Raw genomic sequence first — 19,164 nt, forward strand, 5'->3', positions numbered from 1 at the left:
CCTGCCCCTTTCCCTTCCCCTGCTCCCTCTCCACGCTAGCCACAGAGTATACTTCCTGCTCTTCCAACACACCAGGCTTTATCTTGCTCTAGGGCCTTTGCACAAGCTGTGCCCCTGGGGCAGAGGCCTGAGCAGCTGGAAAGGGACCAGGGAGGCTGGCAAGAGGTTGAGCCATGTGAGGCTCTGGAGCAGGAGAATAGAAGCATCTTAGTCACCATTTCAAAGCTCTATCAGGAAATGGGGGGTGGGCCACATCTGGGGAGCAGTGGGAATCTGGGTCCAGGTTGGAGATGGGATGAGTCACTGAGTGAGGGAAAGTGACAGTGGCCTGAACATCGGAGTGAGGGACAGACACATCTTACAGACGCACTGGAGTGGCTTGCCCAACTGGTTAGGCACTGAAGGTCCAAAGACTGGCCTAGGAGCAGAGACACGTGGATAGGAAGTTTAAGAAATTCTACAGCTTCACCGATGAACAGACAATCTTACCAAAGGTCTCTCATTTGTAATGGAAGCATAGTATTCCCCTGGGTGCTGAGAACACAGTCCTTGGTGCATCTCCTGTTACTGGGCAGCCAGGCTATCATCCTTAGCTCCTCTCTCCACAGGGGGACAAAGGTCCTCAAAACTGGTGGCTTCTGGACAGGAAGCAGGCAGGCTGCTGGAAGGGTCTCCAAGTCTCTCCTGAGGTCTCTGGAAAATCCTCTGCAATTGGGCTCTATCTAGGCACGTGTTCAGGGAAGTTGAGGGGAGGAGAAGAAAGGGAGGAAGCATGTGTCTGCTGTCTGATTTTGGGGTGACAGATTCTGTTTAACACCAGAAGCTCTTCCTTTATACAGAATTTAAGGCCAGAAGAGCAAAGGCTGGAAGGGAACCAAGACCTCCTGTCTTGAGGGGGACACAGTCTGCAGGATGAAGGCCCACCCTGGTGAGAGCTGCATGGGGACAGAGCTGTCAGAGGCAGCACAGGAAGACAGACATTAGACAGACAGACAGGAGCTGCCCTGGGCTGAAGAGACGGTGACATGGAGCTACTAGGGGAGAGCAGAAGAGCCTGGCACCAGGTCTGAGGTCCTGGAGCCCCCTGAGCCTGCAGTGCCCCCACAGGCTCTCAGTCTCTCCCAAATCCTCTCCCCACTGCCATTGACACAGAATAGAATTATGTTTTTATAACTTCTCTTTCCCTGGTACTGAACCCATGTGCACAGAGTTATATTTAAAAAAGCAAAAAACAAAACAAAAAAAACCCCCAGAAAGCAGAGAATTGCCGAGGCTCACAGCCACACCCCTTGGTAAAACAAGTAAAAACTAACCCAGGTGTCTTTTCCTTCAGGATGCCAAAAAATGGCAGTGGCATCTGGGCTCATAAGTGGCAAGACCCGGGACAGACACATCAATAAATAGATTACAGCAGCCCTGACGCCTGTCCACACGAAGGCTGGGGTAAGTGAGCCTGCGGCCATTGACTAACCAGGCCCAGGCGAGCACCATGCAGCTGACTCACACTCACACCTGGGGTGTTGCCTCAGGGGGCTTCCAGGGCCCTAAATCCCCATCACAGGTCTGGTCACTGGGGTTAGGTGCTGTGTACAGGATTGTCACCTCTGGTGGACATGTTTGTTCCCATGCTCAGTGAACAGTTGAACACATGGGCAGAGCCAAGTCCTTCAGAACCTCAGGACTGAACTCTCCACCAAATGGGGTGCTGTGAGACAGGCCAGGAACCCCAAACCCAGGAAGCTGAGACAGGAGAAATGTGAATTCAAGACCAGCCTGGCCTGTAAAGGGGACCCTTCCTCAGAACCCCAAACTCCTACAAAAAGCCCTCTCTGATTCTACCCTAATAAAGAAGCTGCCCAAGACCCTGGGGGGATGGTCAGGAGAATGGAGCCCACCTAGAATCCCCCAGCCTGGGGTCTAGTTTACTCAGTCTTCCGAAGGGTAGTTGCATGGTCTCTCAGGGCTGTCACATGCAGTGTCATGGACACCTACCCTTCTTTGTAGCTGTACTTTCCAGTTACTCCTTTGTTGTCTGAGACACAGCTGGGCATAGACAAGGCTAGCCTGGGACAGCTTTGACATCTGAAAGGTGACAGGTGACAGGCATTTGAGAAATGTTACGTGTTTTGCCGAGGGGGAAATTAAGGCCCAGTAAAGGAAGAATTCTTCATAACGAAACCCACTAGGTCAAAAGAGGTTTTTTCTTTGGGGCAAAGTGAGCTGAGAAGACAGCCCCAGGATCTTTACTCCATCGCCTGGACAGGAGTTCACTGCTCAGTCATTAATGAACAACAATGAAAAGATGCTTATGACAATCTTGAAGGAACAGTGTTACAGCAACAGGGCATGCACGCATGTGCAGAGGCAGAGCTCTGGACAGCCCACACGACAGTCCTGGAGCAGGGCAAAGCCTGGTGCTGGAGGAGCACTGAGGAAGCAAGGAGCAGAGCCAGAGGAGAGAGGCAGGAGGGGTTGCAGACCAGCAGGAGCTGGTGGGCTGCAGGGAGCTGAGCCTGTGGTGACTGCAGGGGTGCACAGAACAGAGCCAGCCCTGCCTGGTCTCTTTAAGATGCTGTGCATCTCAGGGGAAGAGCATGTTCTTACCTCCTGAAGCGCCTCCATCACAAGGACCATCATGGGAACCAAGGCAAAACATTAGCTAATGTGTATTGGCCCAGATTCCAAGCAGTGTGGGGCAGTAGGATGATTCCTCTATCAGGTCATCATGCTGATTACACACCTCAATAAGCTGGGAAATGGCACCAACAGACACCTAAGTGCCACCCCGGAGATGTTACCTGTGAGGGGCTGCAGTGCATTTGGTTCCCTTTCTTTGTACCTTCTGAGATCTGGGAGTGAGCTTGGGACCCAGGCCTCTACATGCAGCCTTCCAGAGTCACCAGGTCCCCTGAGCTCTCCCAAGGGAGCCACTAACATCCCAGGATCTCCGAGGACACAGTGATAATAACTCTGGTCAGATGCAGCCAGGCTGGGAAAGGAAGAGAAGATGCAGGCATGTCCTGGGGAGAGTGGCATGGTGAGTTTGAATTAATTCCAGCCTGCTGTGACAAACCTGCCCTTCTGGGCTCACTCGGGACAGTCAAACCTTTTTTGACTGGTTAATGAATGTTTAGTAAGTGCCTACTGTAAGCCAAACCGTGCTTAGACCAACAGGGACACAGGAGAGGGGCAAGGTCGGCTATAATCTGATTTCAGAAGCTGAGACAGGGGTGTGATGACTTTGAAGCCATACTGGGATACACAGAATGCAAGAGGGTGTACTGGGTATACTGGGTGAGGTGGCACATACCTCCCATCTCAGCACTGGAGAGTTGAATCAGGAGTTCAAGGCCATCCTCAGCTACATAGCAAGATAAGGCCAGCCTGGACTACAAAGACCCTGTCAAAAAAGGAAGGAAGGAAGGAAGGAAGGAAGGAAGGAAGGAAGGAAGGAAGGAAGGAGATATACACAGAGCTGACAACTTTGCCTCCATCCTTTAAGTTTTGCTTTATTTTATTTTTTTAAATAGGATTTCACGGAGCCCAGGCTAGCCTCTGCTTTACTGTGTACTGGAGACTTTGAACTCTTGATCTTCCCGCCTGTACCTCCCCAGAGCCTGGTGACAGGTGTTTGTTGGCTGGGATAGGCTGCAGTGCCTGAAAATGGGGGAGGGAGACTCCACCCACTGAGCCCACCCTAACCCTGTTCCTAAAGTCACAGGAGTCTTGGCCCTTGATCTTGCCCAGTCCACGGTGGTTGGGAGTCAGTACCCTCAGAGACAGCAACCTGGACAGCATTCCCAGGCGTGCACACCCACTGTGGCTCACAGCTGTCATTTTATCCTCCTACATGCAGCCTGGGGACTGGCGACTGATGGTGGCTTCTGCTGGCTGGTGGCACAGCCAGCTGGGCATCCAGCCTCAGACGCAGACCCCACACCCAGCCTCTGACCCTAAGGAGGGGACAGAACCCCCATACACAGTCCTGGGCATTCACCGGCCAGGTCCACATTGGGGGGGGCAGCAATGCTCCCCTCTCTGTGCTTCCCTCCCTTGAAGTCTCGCCCCCAGATCCTGGAGACAGATTGATCCTGGTGTGTGGGTGTCACTCACAGAGCCACATAGGCTGACTGAGAGAAGGAGCTCTGAGAACCAGGGCCTGCACTCTAATGTGGCACTCTAGTGGCCCTGTAGATGGAGCCCCTGCCTCACATGGGTCTCAACCTTGTTCACACTCTGTGGTCCCATCATTCAGGCCCTATGAGAGGCCCAGGGAAGGGATTGTTTGATCGGGAGTCATATATCCGGGAGGGTGCAGTGCAGACTGTCAGGGTTCTGGGGAGCTGGTGGTGGTGAGTCTGGGGTGACAAGGACCTGTGACCCCTCCCTCCGAATGCAGGCCCCACCCACACTGGTCCCGGGAGCCAGGAGGACTTACTCTCCGAGATGCGTGCAGAGTGCGCCTCCTGCCGGGCACGGCTGGAATCTGTGCAACCCTGACCAGATCCCCAGACACTGAGATTTCTTGGGGTGCAACTATCAGCTCTGGTGAAGCTCCCCTTCTGAGCTGTCTTAGTTAGGGCTTCCATTGCTGTGAAGAGACACCATGACCAAGACAACTTTTATAAAGGACATTTAATTATGGCTGGTTCATTTAATTGGTTCATTTAGTTGGTTCCGAGGTTCAGTCCATTATAATCAAGGCGGGAAGCCCTGGACCGGGCCTGTAACCCATACAGCTGGGTGTGAGCCCCACTTTATCACACCTATGATGTCTGTGGGTTCCGCAGACTCTGAACCAAGTTTGCTCAGCAAGCAGATGCCCCAAACCTGCTTCCGTGACACCTGCCCCCACCTCAGAAAACACACTAGCTACCCTGGCTCAGGGTATGAAATCCGGGGTATGAAAATCTAGAGTTGTGGTCTCTGTTTTTGATCCTGAGCCATGTGTAGGGTCCTGTGTGGCTGTCACAAGGGTGAGCTCCCAGTACAGAGTGGATAGAGGCCGTGGGTGAAGCTCAGCACCCCGCAGAGCCCCGATGGCTACTGAACACAAGTTCCTGGCCCAGAGCACAGACAATCTGAAATCAGGAAAGCCACTTGGGTCTGTGCTGCTCCAGGCAAGTCACTTACCCTCTCTGGGTCTCAGTTTCTATCGCTCATAAGATATAAAGCCTGGATTTAGCTTTGTGTGTTAAGGCTCATGCCAGGAAGGTCAGGATGCAGTCAGCAAACATCCGCGGGGCTTCCTGAAGAGGCTTCCCCCAGTGTCATTGCTGTGACAGGGCCATCCAGAAGCAGGAAGTGCAGACCCGTGGTGGAGAGTTTGGGTGAAGTTTGGAGTGAGGTGGGGGTGTCGGAGATGGGTTAGGGGTACTGGGGGTGTGGGAATCACTCCCAGACTGAGTTTCCAGGTCTCACAGCCTCCTCCTGGGAGGCAGCTGGCCGTGCCCCGCCTGTCAACAGGCCACAACAGTGTCCCCCTTACCCCAGAGACACCCACCGAAGTAGTGTCTCCGCAGTACTCAGGAACCCCAAAGATTGTCCCAAGGTGAACGTTGGGGTGCCGATGTCACGGGAGTCCCAGATGGCACTCAAACTACCTAGTGGGTAAACTGAAGCCGGCCCAGAGGGGTGCACGTGTCTCGTGGAGGCGTGTCTCTTTCCTTTGGCCTCTCGGATCTCTGTCGCGCGGTGCCCGCACACCCCATTTTTCTCTGTCCCAGTCTCCTTCCTCTTCCCTTCAACACTTTCCCGCTGCTGTACCTCTCGCCTGGGCACCCAGCGCGGCGCTATTCCCCAGGAATCCCCGGCCTCAGACCACGCCCTGTCCCACGCCCCCGCCTTGCCGCCCACCTCCTGGCAGAGGCACGCTGTCATTGGCTCCTTCGTACACCGCCTGTGCGCTACGATTTGCTGAGCCAGTGAGCTTCTAAAGGGGGCGTGCCCTTTCTCGGGGGCGTGGTCTCCTGGCCAGCGGCCGGGCTGGGATCCAGCGGCCAGTGCCTTCGGCCCCACAGAGGCACCTACAGAAACTGAAGGCTTGACGGATCCCGGGGAGCAGGTGAGCGATGGGGTACTGCACTGGTTATCCTGGGTTCTTCCCGTCCACTCCTATCCCCACACCGCCCTATGTACATCCCGCCTCAGTTTCCCTCTGTATACCAATTACTGACTGTGGGAGCAGGGGCGTTGTGAGCAGGTTGCTGTGGGCTACTGAGATAGTCCTGACACCCGTCCTCAAGAGGAGACTTGATGGACTTGGCCCTGTACAGGTGTGCAGCCTGACTCCAAAATGGTCTGGGTATTCTCTGAGGTAGCCACTGTGGCTCTGGCTGATGCAGGGTCACCCTGACCGGAACTGGCACTGCAAGCTTCCCATTGCCCAAGGGCTTGAACTCAGTTTTACCAGCTGGGAACTGGAACAGTGGCTGTCACATAATTGGCAGGTGACCTGATCCAGGCCTACGGCCTTCTGGTTCTTTCAGTGGTGGCCTGGAGGGCAAACTGGGGTCCAGAACATGGGCTCTGGTTGGCCAGGGAGACAGAGACAGAGCGGGAACCAGAATCTGGTTTCTCACCTTTGTGAGCAGCGGTTCTGGAGAGGGACAGGGTGGAACACTGAGCTGGAAACAGGCCTCTGGGTCACTTCCCGAGCTCCGGGCTGTGAAGGCTCTGGAGGCCTTGGGGTCAGGACACAGCTCAGACAAATCTGACTCACTTGAACAAGTAACTTAATTATAAGCCTCAGTTTCCCTGTCTGACTTGGGACAGTTGCTTCATGACTCCCTGAGGCTTCTGGGAGATTTAAAAGCGAAGACAAAGTAGAGACTGAGCCAGGGTGGGCTATACACTGAGACCATGTCTAAAACAGAGGATCCTGGGTGTAGCCCAGTGAGTAGAGTGGTCACCTAGAAGGCAAGAGGCCCTGGGTTAGGCCCAGCACGACATAAACCAGGGATCATGGGGCATGGCATTCACCCAGTGCTAGAACAGAGGCAGGTGGATGTCTGTAAGTTTGAGGCCAGGTCTACAAAGTAAATTCCAGGCCAGCCATAACTACATAGTGAAATCCTGTATCAAACAACAGCCAAGCAAGCAAGCAAGCAAGCAAGGAAGGAAGGAAGAAAGAAAGAAAAAAAGAAAGAAAGAAAGAAAGAAAGAAAGAAAGAAAGAAAGAAAGAGAAAGAAAGAACAGGAATGTAGGCTTTCTGTGCCAAACTTCCTGTTTTTCTGCCCTGGGACCTTGACGTGGCCGCCTCTTTCCCACATGGAATGTCCTCGCACTCAGGACCTTTGAGTGCCGAGCCCTCTACAACCATGGCAGATCAACACAGGCAGCGCCAACTTTAAAACATAACAGCCAAGATCTGGGCCGCACCTAGGATGTGGGTGACTGGGAGGGATGAGGGCGGAGCAATGGGGACTGTACAATGTAACAGAACAAGGACGGTCATCACAGAACACCTGCCCTGGGCTTCCCACACTAGATGAGCCAGACGTGGGCCAGGGCTGCAAGCCCTGTGAAGGGTGAGTGGTGGGTCCTGAGGTTATGAAGAGACAGAGACTTGTCTCTCAGTTTACTCTCTGAGCTCTAGGCAAGCTAGGACTCACCCCACAACATTTTGTTTAATGATGCCTTATGAGGGGGCTCTGCATACCGGCCAAATTGTCATGGGCACAGGAAAGCGTGCCACCTGCTGACTCAGGGATGCCATCCGGGGCTTAGTGGAGGCTTAAAGAGAGTGAGGCTTGGGCCGGGCGGTGGTGGCGCACGCCTTTAATCCCAGCACTTGGGAGGCAGAGGCAGGCGGATTTCTGAGTTCGAGGCCAGCCTGGTCTACAGAGTGAGTTCCAGGATAGCCAGGACTACACAGAGAAACCCTGTCTCGAAAAACCAAAAAAAAAAAAAAAAAAAAAAAAAAAAAAGAGTGAGGCTTGATCCAGGGGTCCAGCGAGCTCACTCTTCCAAGAACCCCAGTGTCTCCCCCTGCATAGTTTTTCTGAGCCCCAACCCTGTGCTGCCCCATCTGGAAACCAGCTAAGGTAATTAAGGACCCTCCAGAGGGTGCTGTGCAGGTGGGGGCTTCTGCAGTCCTGACCAAAGGCTGGTTGAAGAAACCATGGAAGGGTTGACAGCATACACAGCCCTGGAAGATTCCCAGACTGTATCAGTAGGCCACCCAATTTTAGGGTGGACCCCAGGGGAAGGCTGTAGTGCAATGAGCTTCCAGGCAGGGACTGGATTCAAGTTCCAGTTCTGACCCGGTGTTATTCTGTGTGTATCTGTCAGTTCCCTGGCCCCTGACTCAGTTTCTCCTTTTGTCATAACCATGAGAAATTACTTAGTCACTTGACAGACCGTTCCTGAACACTGAGTTAAGTCAAGTGTGGTAGCTAATGGCACCAACACACAGCAGTGAGCAAAGCTGGCCCTGTGCCCACCATCTCCTGCCTCACAGTTGGTAACACTGGACTCTGTCCTGAGTTACAACGATAACTTAAGAAGGGGAAGGAAAGAACTGGAGAACTAGATGTTCGTGGAGAGGAGTGATCTGAGAGTTCCAGGGTAAAACAGCCACAGAGCAACCTGGGGAAGAATATTGTAAGTGGAAGGGTCAGCATGTGTAAAGGTCCTGGGGCAGGACTGAGCCTGGTGTTCAAGAGATGAATGGAGGAGGCACTGCTGCAGCAAAGGAAGCCATGGAGGGTTGAGGGCAGAGGGGGGCGGCTAACTCAGTGCTCACGGGGGCTTCTGGCATTTCAGGGATCCTGGATAGGGTGAGGGGAACCAGGATGGAGGCTTCAGACCACTGAGAAATGTGGGAGGCCGATACATTCTGAGGCTGAATGCACACACGGATGACCTTCATGTTTCCCTTGTTAAAACCTTGAGTGGATGCTGGGTATGGTGGAACACACCTAAGAGGCTGAGGCAGGATGATCACAGTAAATCCCAAGGTAGCCTGGGCTACAGCAAAAGACCCTGTCTTAAACCCCATTCCTAAAGAAACGGTGTAGACGCTGAATCAAAGATCCACACTCCCTTTGGCTCCGTAACAGTCTCTTTTAAAATATTTATTTATTCCTTTTTGTGAATATAATGCTTAGAGGACAACCAGTTGAGGTCCTCTCTCCTTCTACCAGTAGTTCCTGGTCTCGGACTCAGCTTGTCAGACGTGACAGCAAGTGCCTTATCTGCTGAGCGACATTGCTGGCCCTCTCAAGACTCACTGCTTTAGTACATGTCCGCCTTGCCGTCCAGCCCTGCTGCCTCCCATTCTTCTGGCAGCATCCTTGAGGGGAGCCTGTTGGAGAACTCCCCAGTGTCTTTCTTGATTTCCCAGAAAGTCGGTGCCAATGGGCAGTGATGCTCAGTGTGTTGTGTGGAGGTGGAGCCCCCGGCCGGTCACCCTGCACTGGGACAGACACTGGCTGGATCTTGGGTGAGGAGTGGCTGTGGCCCAGCCGCCCTTGGGACAGTCAACCAGGATGGAGAGGGAGGATGGCGGTCTTGGTGACATCAATTATGTATGCGGATGCACTGCACTGGGTGACATAAAGAATTCATGAGGCCAGCCAGGGCTGTCTAGGCACGGGAGGCGGCACCGGCCGCATGAGCACCACGCTGCTGCTAGGTTTCGGGAATCTTGCCATCTAGTTGTTAAACCCAGATTAAAAGTCGAGGACTGAGTGCTTCCAGCTAAGTAAATCGTGTTGTATTTATTATTTATTACATTCATTTACTTTTGTGTGTGAGAGCCAGGGCGTGTGTGTGGAGGTCAGAGGGCAACTTGTGGGAATCATCGCTCTCTTCCACAATGTGGGTCCCAGGGATGGAACTCAGGTCGTTGGATTTGGCAGCGCATTTACCCAATGCCATGTCAACAGAATGTAAACCATATGATAAATAACAGAAGCTGTAGGGGGGTGGCACACACATAAAAGAAACTAGTGGCCACCGGCAGAGAGATCACCCAGTGATCTGGCTGCTTTTGCCTTGGCCTGTGCCCGAGTTTATCGTCCCTTTCTTGAATATATTGGACACGGCCTTCCCAGCTCCAGCTTTCTCTTGTCACTTCTGTGGCTGAAGGTGGCTGTGGTGGCCACGTGGATTCCACCAGGATCCTCAAACTTTTGTGGAAGTCTGGGCTTCGTTACTGTGTGACTGACTAGCTTGTGGAGATGGGGCCTGGCAGACTGATGGGTCAGAGGAAATATTTTCAGCTGTGTAAAGACATAAGGGACCATCCACCTCCATCCACCTCTGGGTCTTCAGAGTGAGAACCATCTGCGCGATAGACAAATTCGTGCATGTGGCGTGTGACAGAAAAACTTTATTTACAAAAGCAAGCTGGATGATGAGCAAGCAGGGTGGTGTGTGTGTGTGTGTGTGTGTGTGTGTGTGTGTGTGTATTAGCAAGCCATTGGGGATTGGAGTTGGAGTCTGTATGTGAGCAGGTGGGAGGGGGCGTGTCTCCTAGCACTTGCAATGACTTCTGAAAATAGTAAAGACCTTTTTTTTTTTTTTTGAGCACAGGATGTCCTTGTAGACCAGGCTGGCCTACTCCTGCCTCTGCCTGCCAGGTGTTTAGATTAAAGGCCATCTGTAATACATGGTGTGCCTGATACTGAGGATGGAACCCAGGGCTTGGGCACTATAGGCAAGTCCTCCTTGCTGCTCAGCCCCTGAGGGCATTCATTCTAGAAGCCAGAGGGTGATTGTGGGTGAACGTCATACAGTGTGGTGTATGTCACATATGATTGTTGAATGAAATCTGATGTGACAGAAATCATCTTGTGAGACCCAGCTCCATGGTATCCACTGTTGTCAGAGGCCATCCTGGCCACCACTGATGGCCACATCCCCTCAGTCGTCTGTGTGTGTTTGTGGAAGCTCCTCAGTTGCTCTCTGCCTTGTTCTTTGAGGCAGGGTCTCACTGAACCTGGGGCTCAGTGAAGGGGGGTGGCCAGTGGGCCATCGAAGCCCAGGAATTCCCGTTTCCACCTTTCCAGCGCTGGGGTTCTACTTGCCATCCAGCCTGTTTTCCTGTGGGTGGCAGGGGCATGAGGTGTGCATACTCAGACAGCAAGCTCTGTGCATTCAGCCATTCCTGTGGCCACTTGATGGACCCTTGGTGTTGGTGCTCTGTGGGGACTCGTCTCTCAGCTCTGCACTAGAAGTCTTGAAAGTTAGGGTGGCTTTCTGCACTGTGGTCTTGGTGGGCTGAAAAGGGGACACATATGGGTTACCCCAGTTTGAACCTCCAGGCATTGGGGGCCCTGTATCTTTTTATACTTCCCATTCCAGAGGTCTTCACACCCCACTTAGTATTTAGGAATCAGTCATTTTACAGACTTTTTCTTCTAAGTACCAGGTGTAAACCTGGTGGTATGTGTACTGCAGACCCCACCAAGACCAAAGGAAACCGGGCTCCCACCCTTGCAACCTCTTCTCTCCCACGTCTTGGACCTATAGGCTGGAGTTGCTTCACCCCTAGCACTGCATACACCATGAATGGTGATACATGCCTGCCATTCCATTACTCAGGAGGTGGAGGCAGGAGGATCAGGAGTTCAAGCTACACAGTGGGCTTTAGGTCAACCTGGGCTACACAAGACCCTGACTCAAAAAACAAATCCAGAACTGGAGAGATGGCCCAGTGGTTAAGAGCATTGACTCCTCTTCCAGAGGTTCTGAGTTCAATTCCCCCGCAACCACATGGTGGCTCCCACCATCTATAATGGGATCTAATGTTCTCCTCTGGTGTGTCTGAAGACAGCAACAGTACACTCATATATATTAAATAAATAAATCTTTTTAAAAAATCCAGAAGACAACAACAACAACAACAACAACAACAACAAAAACAAAAACAAAAAACAAAAAAAAAAAACTGGGAGAAAAAAAAAGCAGAAACTGGGTTAGGGAGGTGCCTCTGAACCTGGACCTTTATGCTTGGAAAGGCCTTCTGGAAGCTTCTGCGACTGTGCAAAGAGCTCAGCTGTGTTGTGGGGGCCATGATGGATTGCTGAGTCCAGAGTGTGCCTGAGAAGGGAGGCTGAATCCTGGGGGACAGGGCTGTATACCAGGCTGCACCTGGCCATGCCAAAGTAGAGGTCAGGGGTAATCCGACCTTGTGTAAATGAACGTGCTGTGTCCAGCAGGAACCCAGAGGCTGTTTGTAGGGTGCTGGGAGGCACAGTGATTGACAGGGTTCAGAGTACAAGAAAACTCAAATAGGGTTTGAAGGCACATGAAAAGTCTAGGTGAGATGGGCACTGTGGCACTTGCTTTTGATCCTAGCACTCAGGAAACAGACGCAGGCATGTTTGTGTGAGTTTGAGGCCAGCCTGGGCTACAGAGCAAGACTTTGTCTCAAACAAAACAAAAACTTAAAAACCATACCAAGTCTAAGCTGTGGCCGAGGATCCAGGAGAGGACTTGGGCTCTCATTCTGGAGATGAATGTTGTTTGTTCCCACAGGAGAGGTCTGGGCTTGGTCCTCAGAGCCAGCTCTGGCCTACATAGGGCTGAAGCTTCCAGGCTGATTTAATAGCGAACATGGTTCTGCCCCAGGGCTTCTTTCTGCACATGCACCGTCCACTGCTGTCTCTTCCCCCTGTCCTGACAAGTGGTCTTTTCCCATCCCCAAGGCCCAAATCTTACTTTTTTCTTCCTGTTTATCTGTTTCCTCCCTACACTTTTTTTTTTTTTTTTTTTTTTTTGGTTTTTCAAGACAGGGTTTCTCTGAGTAGCCCTGGCTGTCCTGGAACTCACTCTGTAGACCAGGCTGGCCTCGAACTCAGAAATCCGCCTGCCTCTGCCTCCCAAGTGCTGGGACTAAAGGCGTGCGCCACCATGCCTGGCGTTCCTCCCTCCACTTAACTAACCTCTTCAGGGTAATCCTAGAGTCCCAGCCAGACACAGTTCATGCACACTTATCATCTCACAGTGGGGAAGCTGAGGCAGGAGGATTAAGAGTTTAAGGCCAGACTGGATGATATGAGACCCTGTCTGAAAAAAAAAAAGTAAAAATATATTTAAAGAATGAATCCTTGGATGGAGGGGCGATGACGCCTGGGTCAAGATGGTCCCCAAATCATGTTATAGTTAGAACATGGCAGAAATAGGAACCCTGGGAAGTCAGACACAGAGTCTCTTTTGGTCACTTCTGTGTTTGGTATACAACTGGTGCTCCATAAATGCCCATTAGGCCAGTTGAGCTGCTGAGTGAGCGTTGGGCTGAGGTTTGGAAGCTGCAGTGCAGGCTATTTGGGCTCCAGACTTTAGCTGGGGGCTGAGACACTGGGTGGGCAGGGACCAAGGCCACAGTACCTCTTCCCTGGGAAAGCCCCTGTTCTGAAGGCCTCACATGACTGTCATGCAGGAAGGAGAGCTTCAATGGGGAGTTTCTGTCAGAACAATGGGTTTCAGAACAGGAAGTGGAGGCCAGCAGCTGGCTGCCTCAGGTGGCGGCTGAGTTGGAGCTGAGAAGGCCTGGACCGGACTGACTGCAGCTGTGCCACCTCGCCATCCTTCCTGCTTCCGGAAGTCCGTCCACACACTCAGCTTCACCTCTGAGCCATAGAGTCCAGATTTAGCTTTGTCTGGGAAAAGCAAGGCTCAGAGATAGTCAGCACTCCTGGGGTCAGCTAGCCCCCAAGCCAAACAGGGACACCAGACTTTGTTCCCCTGCTGCCAGTCAACTGGAAAACAACCCCAGGGTGCTGGAGAGGTCCCTTCTCTCTTTCTTTTCTCTTTTGAGAGGGTCAGGTAGTCCAGGCTGACCTCCAGCTCTCCATGTGGGTGACCATGACCTTCTGACCCTCCTGCTTCCATCTCTGAAAGCTGGGGACAGAGCCCGGGTTTTGTGCACCAGGCAAGTGCTCTGCACCATTCACAGATATGAGGGAGGAGGCAGGAGGATTCAGGTGTAGGGATGTAGGGTGGTAGTGGGGGTGGGGGTAGACTGTCTTTTGTTGCTGTGTGGCCTCGTGGCACAGTGGACTTTGAGGGTATAGATTCTACCATTATGTATTCATTCCCAGTTGGGTCACTTGGGATGGCATTGTTCATTGCAGAATGGTGTTGGCCGAAGAGATGAAATAGGTTCACGTGGCAGACGCTAAGCTGCCACGTAGCCCTGTGTCAACAACAGTGTCCAGACCCTGGCTAGTAAACAGCGGGGGTGGTGAGCCGTGGGGGCAGGAAAGCACACAGAGCCTTCTTATGCCTGCCCTGACCTCTAAGGTCAGGGAGCCGATGGCTAAGAGCCTGGGGTTGGGGAGGGATGTTCTCCTGGGGTTTGGGCTCACACAAAAGCAGGCTTTGTAGGGTACTCTGGGAGTGAGCGAGTGGTCTCGGGACGGGGGGGTGCATTGCTGGCCCCCCAATGGCCATCAGATGACCAGGGCCTGAGGCAAAACTGAGGCCCAAGGGCCCAGTCTGGAGACCACCCTTTAATCTCCTCCCCACTCTGCTCTTTCAAGTTTGTTCATCCCCAGAGGGGTCTGGAGTCCCCAAGAACACGACAGATGAGGGGGCAGGCCCTGCGCTGTCCCTCTGTGGTCTGGCGGAGGTGTTTGCAGGCCTGCAGCCCTGCAACTGTGCAGTCCTGTGTGGCTCAAAGGGAGTACCCCACAGGTCAGCTTGAGGATGCTTAAGGTTTCCTGAAGGAGGAGGCACCCAGTCTGAGCTGAGGGCCGAATCTCCCTGGGAAGAGTCAGGGACCCTGGGCACTGGAGGGTATGTGGAAGTTTATCAGGAGAGAAGTAAGGGTTTAGAGACAGGGCTTTGTGGGATGTATAGAAGTTTTCTAGGGAAGAAGCATGAGAATTCTCCGTGGCTTTTAGTACTGTCATTTTGGAAAATTCTAAAAATGCTTGAACTGGGTAGTGTGGCAGAAGATCATGACTGCTCTATAGGAGCCAGCCTGCCTGTCTTCTTGACCACTTCCTGGCTCCTTTCTCCATGGCAACCATCAAAGCCTCAAGTCCCAGCTAGGAAACCACGGGCTGGCTGCCTGGGATAGGAATGGTGCCAAGCCCTGCGCACATTCATTTCTTTGACCTGAGCACTGTGTCGTCCTGACAGGGCCTATGGACACCTTCAGCACAAAGAACCTGGCCCTGCAGGCCCAGAAGAAAGTCCTCAGCAAGATGGCTTCCAAGGCCATGGTGGCTGTGTTTGTGGACGACACCAGCAGTGAGGTCTTGGATGAACTGTACCAGGCCACTAAGGAGTTCACCCACAGCCGGAAGGAGGCACAGAGGGTAGTGAAGAACCTGGTGAAGGTGGCCGTGAAGCTGGCCGTGTTGCTGCGGGCGGACCAGCTGGACAACAACGAGCTGGTCCAGCTGCGGCGGTTCCGGGTCCGGGTCCGTAGCCTGGCCATGACAGCCCTCAGCTTCCACCAGGTGGACTTCACCTTTGACTGGCGCGTGCTGGCTGCCGGGCTGCTGGAGTGCAGGGACCTGTTGCACCACGCGATTGGCCCGCACCTCACAGCCAAATCCCACGGCCGCATCAATCACATCTTCAGCCACTTTGCCAACGGTGACTTCCTGGCCGCACTGTACAGCCCAGCAGAGCCCTACCGGACCCATCTGTGCCGCATCTGCGATGGCCTCGAGAGGATGTTGGACGAGGGTGGCCTCTGACCTGGAGTCCTCCACTGGTGACTGGTCCCCAAGAACACAGAACTGCCTGTGTGCGAGGCAGTATGTGCGAGGCGGTGTCTCCTCCGTTTCTCCTGCTGTAACTTATCTGCTTTTGTCTAGTTTCTGCCTCATCTCCCTACCTCCTTTTCTTACTTCTGAGACAAGCCTCATGTAGCCCAGGCTGACTCCAAACTCCCTATGTAGCCAAGGCTGACCTTGACCTCCTGAGCCTCCTGCTCCCGCTTCTGAGAATGCTGGACAATAGATGTGTGACAACACCCCACTGTCTGGGCATTCTCAGTCCTTCAGATAAGGTTGTGGAGAATTGGGAGAAAAGAATTGTATTCCCCCGACCCTTACTCCTGCCAAATGACTGTGTTTCTTTCCTAAGTCTTAGGTCCTCCCAAGGTGACTTGCTTTAGAAAATGAAGTTGAGACTCTTGTACCATACTAGCACTGAACAGGTACCAGCCTGCTTCAACAGGTCATTATATATAAGTTGGCCCAGGAAGGCTCACTCTGCCAATGCTGCAGGACACTGGGTACTGAGGAGTGACACTACTACAAACCAAAGACACCAGCAGACAGATGCTGGGCGGGGGGACCATGGCTTCTCCCAATGGTTTTGAAAGGAGCGACTCCAAGCACACTTCTGTGTTGGGATCTGAGATCCTGTTAGGGACTGGACCCTGGCATTGAAGAAAAGAAAGAAAGAGCCGATGCAATGGCTCAGCATGTAGGAGTGCTTGCCACCAAGCCTGATGACTGGAGTTTCCCAAAATCTGTGCACTGGAAGGAGACAACCAGTTATAGAAAGCTGGCCTCTGACCTCCATGTCACATCCCCACACAGAACCACACAGGGGCTTCTGGCACTTGGAAATGTGGAGGGGTCCTGACCATTTAGCAAGGAGGCGCTAATCCGGGTGGAAATTTGGAGTCTTCACTGGCAGATAATACAGGATTACTGTGAAACATGGGGACCCCAGAGGCTTCCCCAGCTTCAGACCAGGGCAAAGCCACTGGAGACACAAGTATGTGTTACAGTATAATTTCATACTTGGGAAACAAATCCATCTTTTCTCTTTGTATGGTAGCCGGAGTTTGTAACTGACACTGACTGCATGTGGAAGCATGCAGCCTCCACTGTGCCTGTTGGTACTGGGACAGAACTTTTATCCTTGGAAAGCAGACTTTAGCTACATATGTGCCCAGCAGAGGTGTGGGTTAGTTGTCTAGAATCTCCCAGCAAGGGCTTGGGGGCGTGGTTAGGGGTAGACACCCCCCGCCAGAATCCTCCAGGGAGGGACTGGGGGCGTAGAATACCCAGTGAGGGGCCAGGAGACCTGTGAAGATCCTGCATCTGTAGCACATCTGTGGAGGGGCTGGCACAGCGGTTGTGCAATGCTGCTGATGGGAAGGTTATCTGAGGCATTGGGAGAGGACACAACACGGAGAGCTGAGTGTATTTAGGGCAATGTTCACAACCTGGAGCCTGTGGGGCCAGGCGGGAGTCACCTCCACAGTGTTTCAGTGTATGCAGACAGATGCAAGTACAATGAAGATTCTATCAACAGCTACAGATCTTTTTTGATTGTGTGTATGTGTGGTTTTGTTTTGTTTTTTTTTTTTTTTTTTGTTTGTTTGTTTTTTGAGACAGGGCCTCTCTGTATAGCCCTGGCTGTCCTGGAACTCTGTAGACCAGGCTAGTCTGGAACTCACAGAGATCATCCTGCCTCTGCATCCCAAGTGCTAAGATTAAAGGTGTGCACCACCACTGCCCAGTTTAGATCCACCCCCCCCCACCTTGTTGAAAGACAATACTTTGCCCTGTAAACCAGACTGGCCTGGAATTAAATTTTCTGCCTCAGCATCTTAAGAGCTGGCTGTGTGAGCCCCATAGTGCCCTGGGGCAGTCATTGCTCCAGCAGCTTCCCTGTGACCCTGGCTGATGAGGGGTCAGGTCGCTGGAGTCTTTCTCGCCATTCCAGCCGCCTAAGGCAGGGTCTTGAAATTGGAACACCAACATGCATGCTGCTGTCCCTTTGCTGACCAAATGGACCAATGGGAACAGTCTGAGTTTTGTGGGGCTGTTCTCACAAGGGTGAGATGAAATTCAGAGTGCAGCAGGAACATGCCTGTCGTCACTGGGCCTTGTGAATGCTACAGTACCAGCCCTGTTTCCTTTTCAGCTTTTATTACTCAGGGTGGCTTGGACTTGGCTGTTTGAATGCTCAGGGTCACGGTCTGTGCTTCTGGTCTTCAGTAAGATGATCGGAGGATCTGGATGTGGCTCTGCGGCATCACTGCCCTCCCATACTTGAGGTGCTTGGTTCATTCCTAACATTCCACTCTGCCCCCCAGAAACATATTAAAGGGCTAACGTACCTTGGCACCCAGTTCTACCTACTCTCTATCTTTGGTAACAACTGAGAACTCTGAAAGGCACATAGGAGCAGCAGCATAGCCTGGCCGTCGCATCATCCTGTGTCCTCTTACCTAGGCCTTGAGGGCTTGGACTATGCCACCTACATCCATGTTTCAGAGCCCCCGGAACCTCAGGCCCCTAAGGCACCACTGATGGTTGCCCTTCCAATGGTGTAAGTAGTGTGAAATATCCTCGGGTCTTAAAGGTTAGTTCCCCTTCTTGTGATAAAGTCCCACTGTGCAGTCCTGGAACTTGGTATGTAGCCCAGGCTAGCCTCCAACTCAGAGATCCCCTTGCCTTTACCTAATGGCTAAAGGGGACACAAAAGGGCACTTGGCCCTTGCTGTGGGAGCACGTGCACACACGTGCAGGAGGGTGCAGCACCCCTGGAGATTTGCATGAGGCACAGGCCTGTCTAGCAGCCCCAGTCCCTCACTGAGTGTCCAGCCAGATGTCAGGCCCACGAAATGCTGGAGGGCCCCAAGGTCCCTCTGAAAGACTTGGACACTTTAGGGCTTATGTAGGGTTCTTTGCCTTCAGGTGGTTTGTTTGATTTAAAAGACTTTAAAATTTTATTTATATGAGTACATTGTTTTTATCTTCAGACACACTAGAAAAGGGCATCGGATCCCATTACAGATGGTTGTGAGCCACCATGTGGTTGCTGGGAATTGAACTCAGGACCTCTGGAAGAGCAGTCAGTGCCCTTAACTGCTGAGTCATCTCTCCAGACCTTTGTTTTATTTATTTATTTTTAAAAGAGTTCTTACTAGGGCTGTAAAGGTGGCTCAGAAGTTAAGAGCATTGGCTGCTCTTGCAGAGGATCCAGGTTCAGTTCCCAGCACCCACAGGTAGTCCACAACCACTCATAACTCCAGTGTCGGGATGCGATGCCCTTCTTTCCATGGGCACACAAACAGCCGAGATTCACAACACTAACTCAGATCACACACACACACAGAGAGAGAGAGAGAGAGAGAGAGAGAGAGAGAGAGAGAGAGAGAGAGAGAGAGAGAGAGAGACTGAGACTTATAGATACAGCATAAGATAAATCTAAACACACGTTGCTTCCGA

At 52.4% G+C, this 19,164-nt stretch overlaps 1 protein-coding gene across 1 annotated transcript; it reads left to right on the forward strand.

Annotated features, from left to right (window-relative positions):
• The first annotated feature begins 5,943 nt into the window (after window positions 1-5,943).
• Window positions 5,944-15,741, forward strand: Tnfaip8l1 (TNF alpha induced protein 8 like 1). The gene is made up of 2 exons (XM_034498570.2): window positions 5,944-6,064; window positions 15,098-15,741. The coding sequence occupies exon 2, from the start codon at window positions 15,103-15,105 to the stop codon at window positions 15,661-15,663; it is 561 nt and encodes a 186-aa protein (XP_034354461.1). The 5' UTR covers window positions 5,944-6,064; window positions 15,098-15,102; the 3' UTR covers window positions 15,664-15,741.
• Window positions 15,742-19,164: the final 3,423 nt, after the last annotated feature.

This window comes from Arvicanthis niloticus, chromosome 3, assembly GCF_011762505.2.
Source record: "Arvicanthis niloticus isolate mArvNil1 chromosome 3, mArvNil1.pat.X, whole genome shotgun sequence".
In the NCBI taxonomy this organism is placed as follows: domain Eukaryota; kingdom Metazoa; phylum Chordata; class Mammalia; order Rodentia; family Muridae; genus Arvicanthis; species Arvicanthis niloticus.

Coding starts and splice junctions, on each gene's coding strand:
- Tnfaip8l1 (XM_034498570.2), top strand. CDS start 15,103: ATGGACACCTTCAGCACAAAGAACCTGGCCCTGCAGGCCCAGAAGAAA.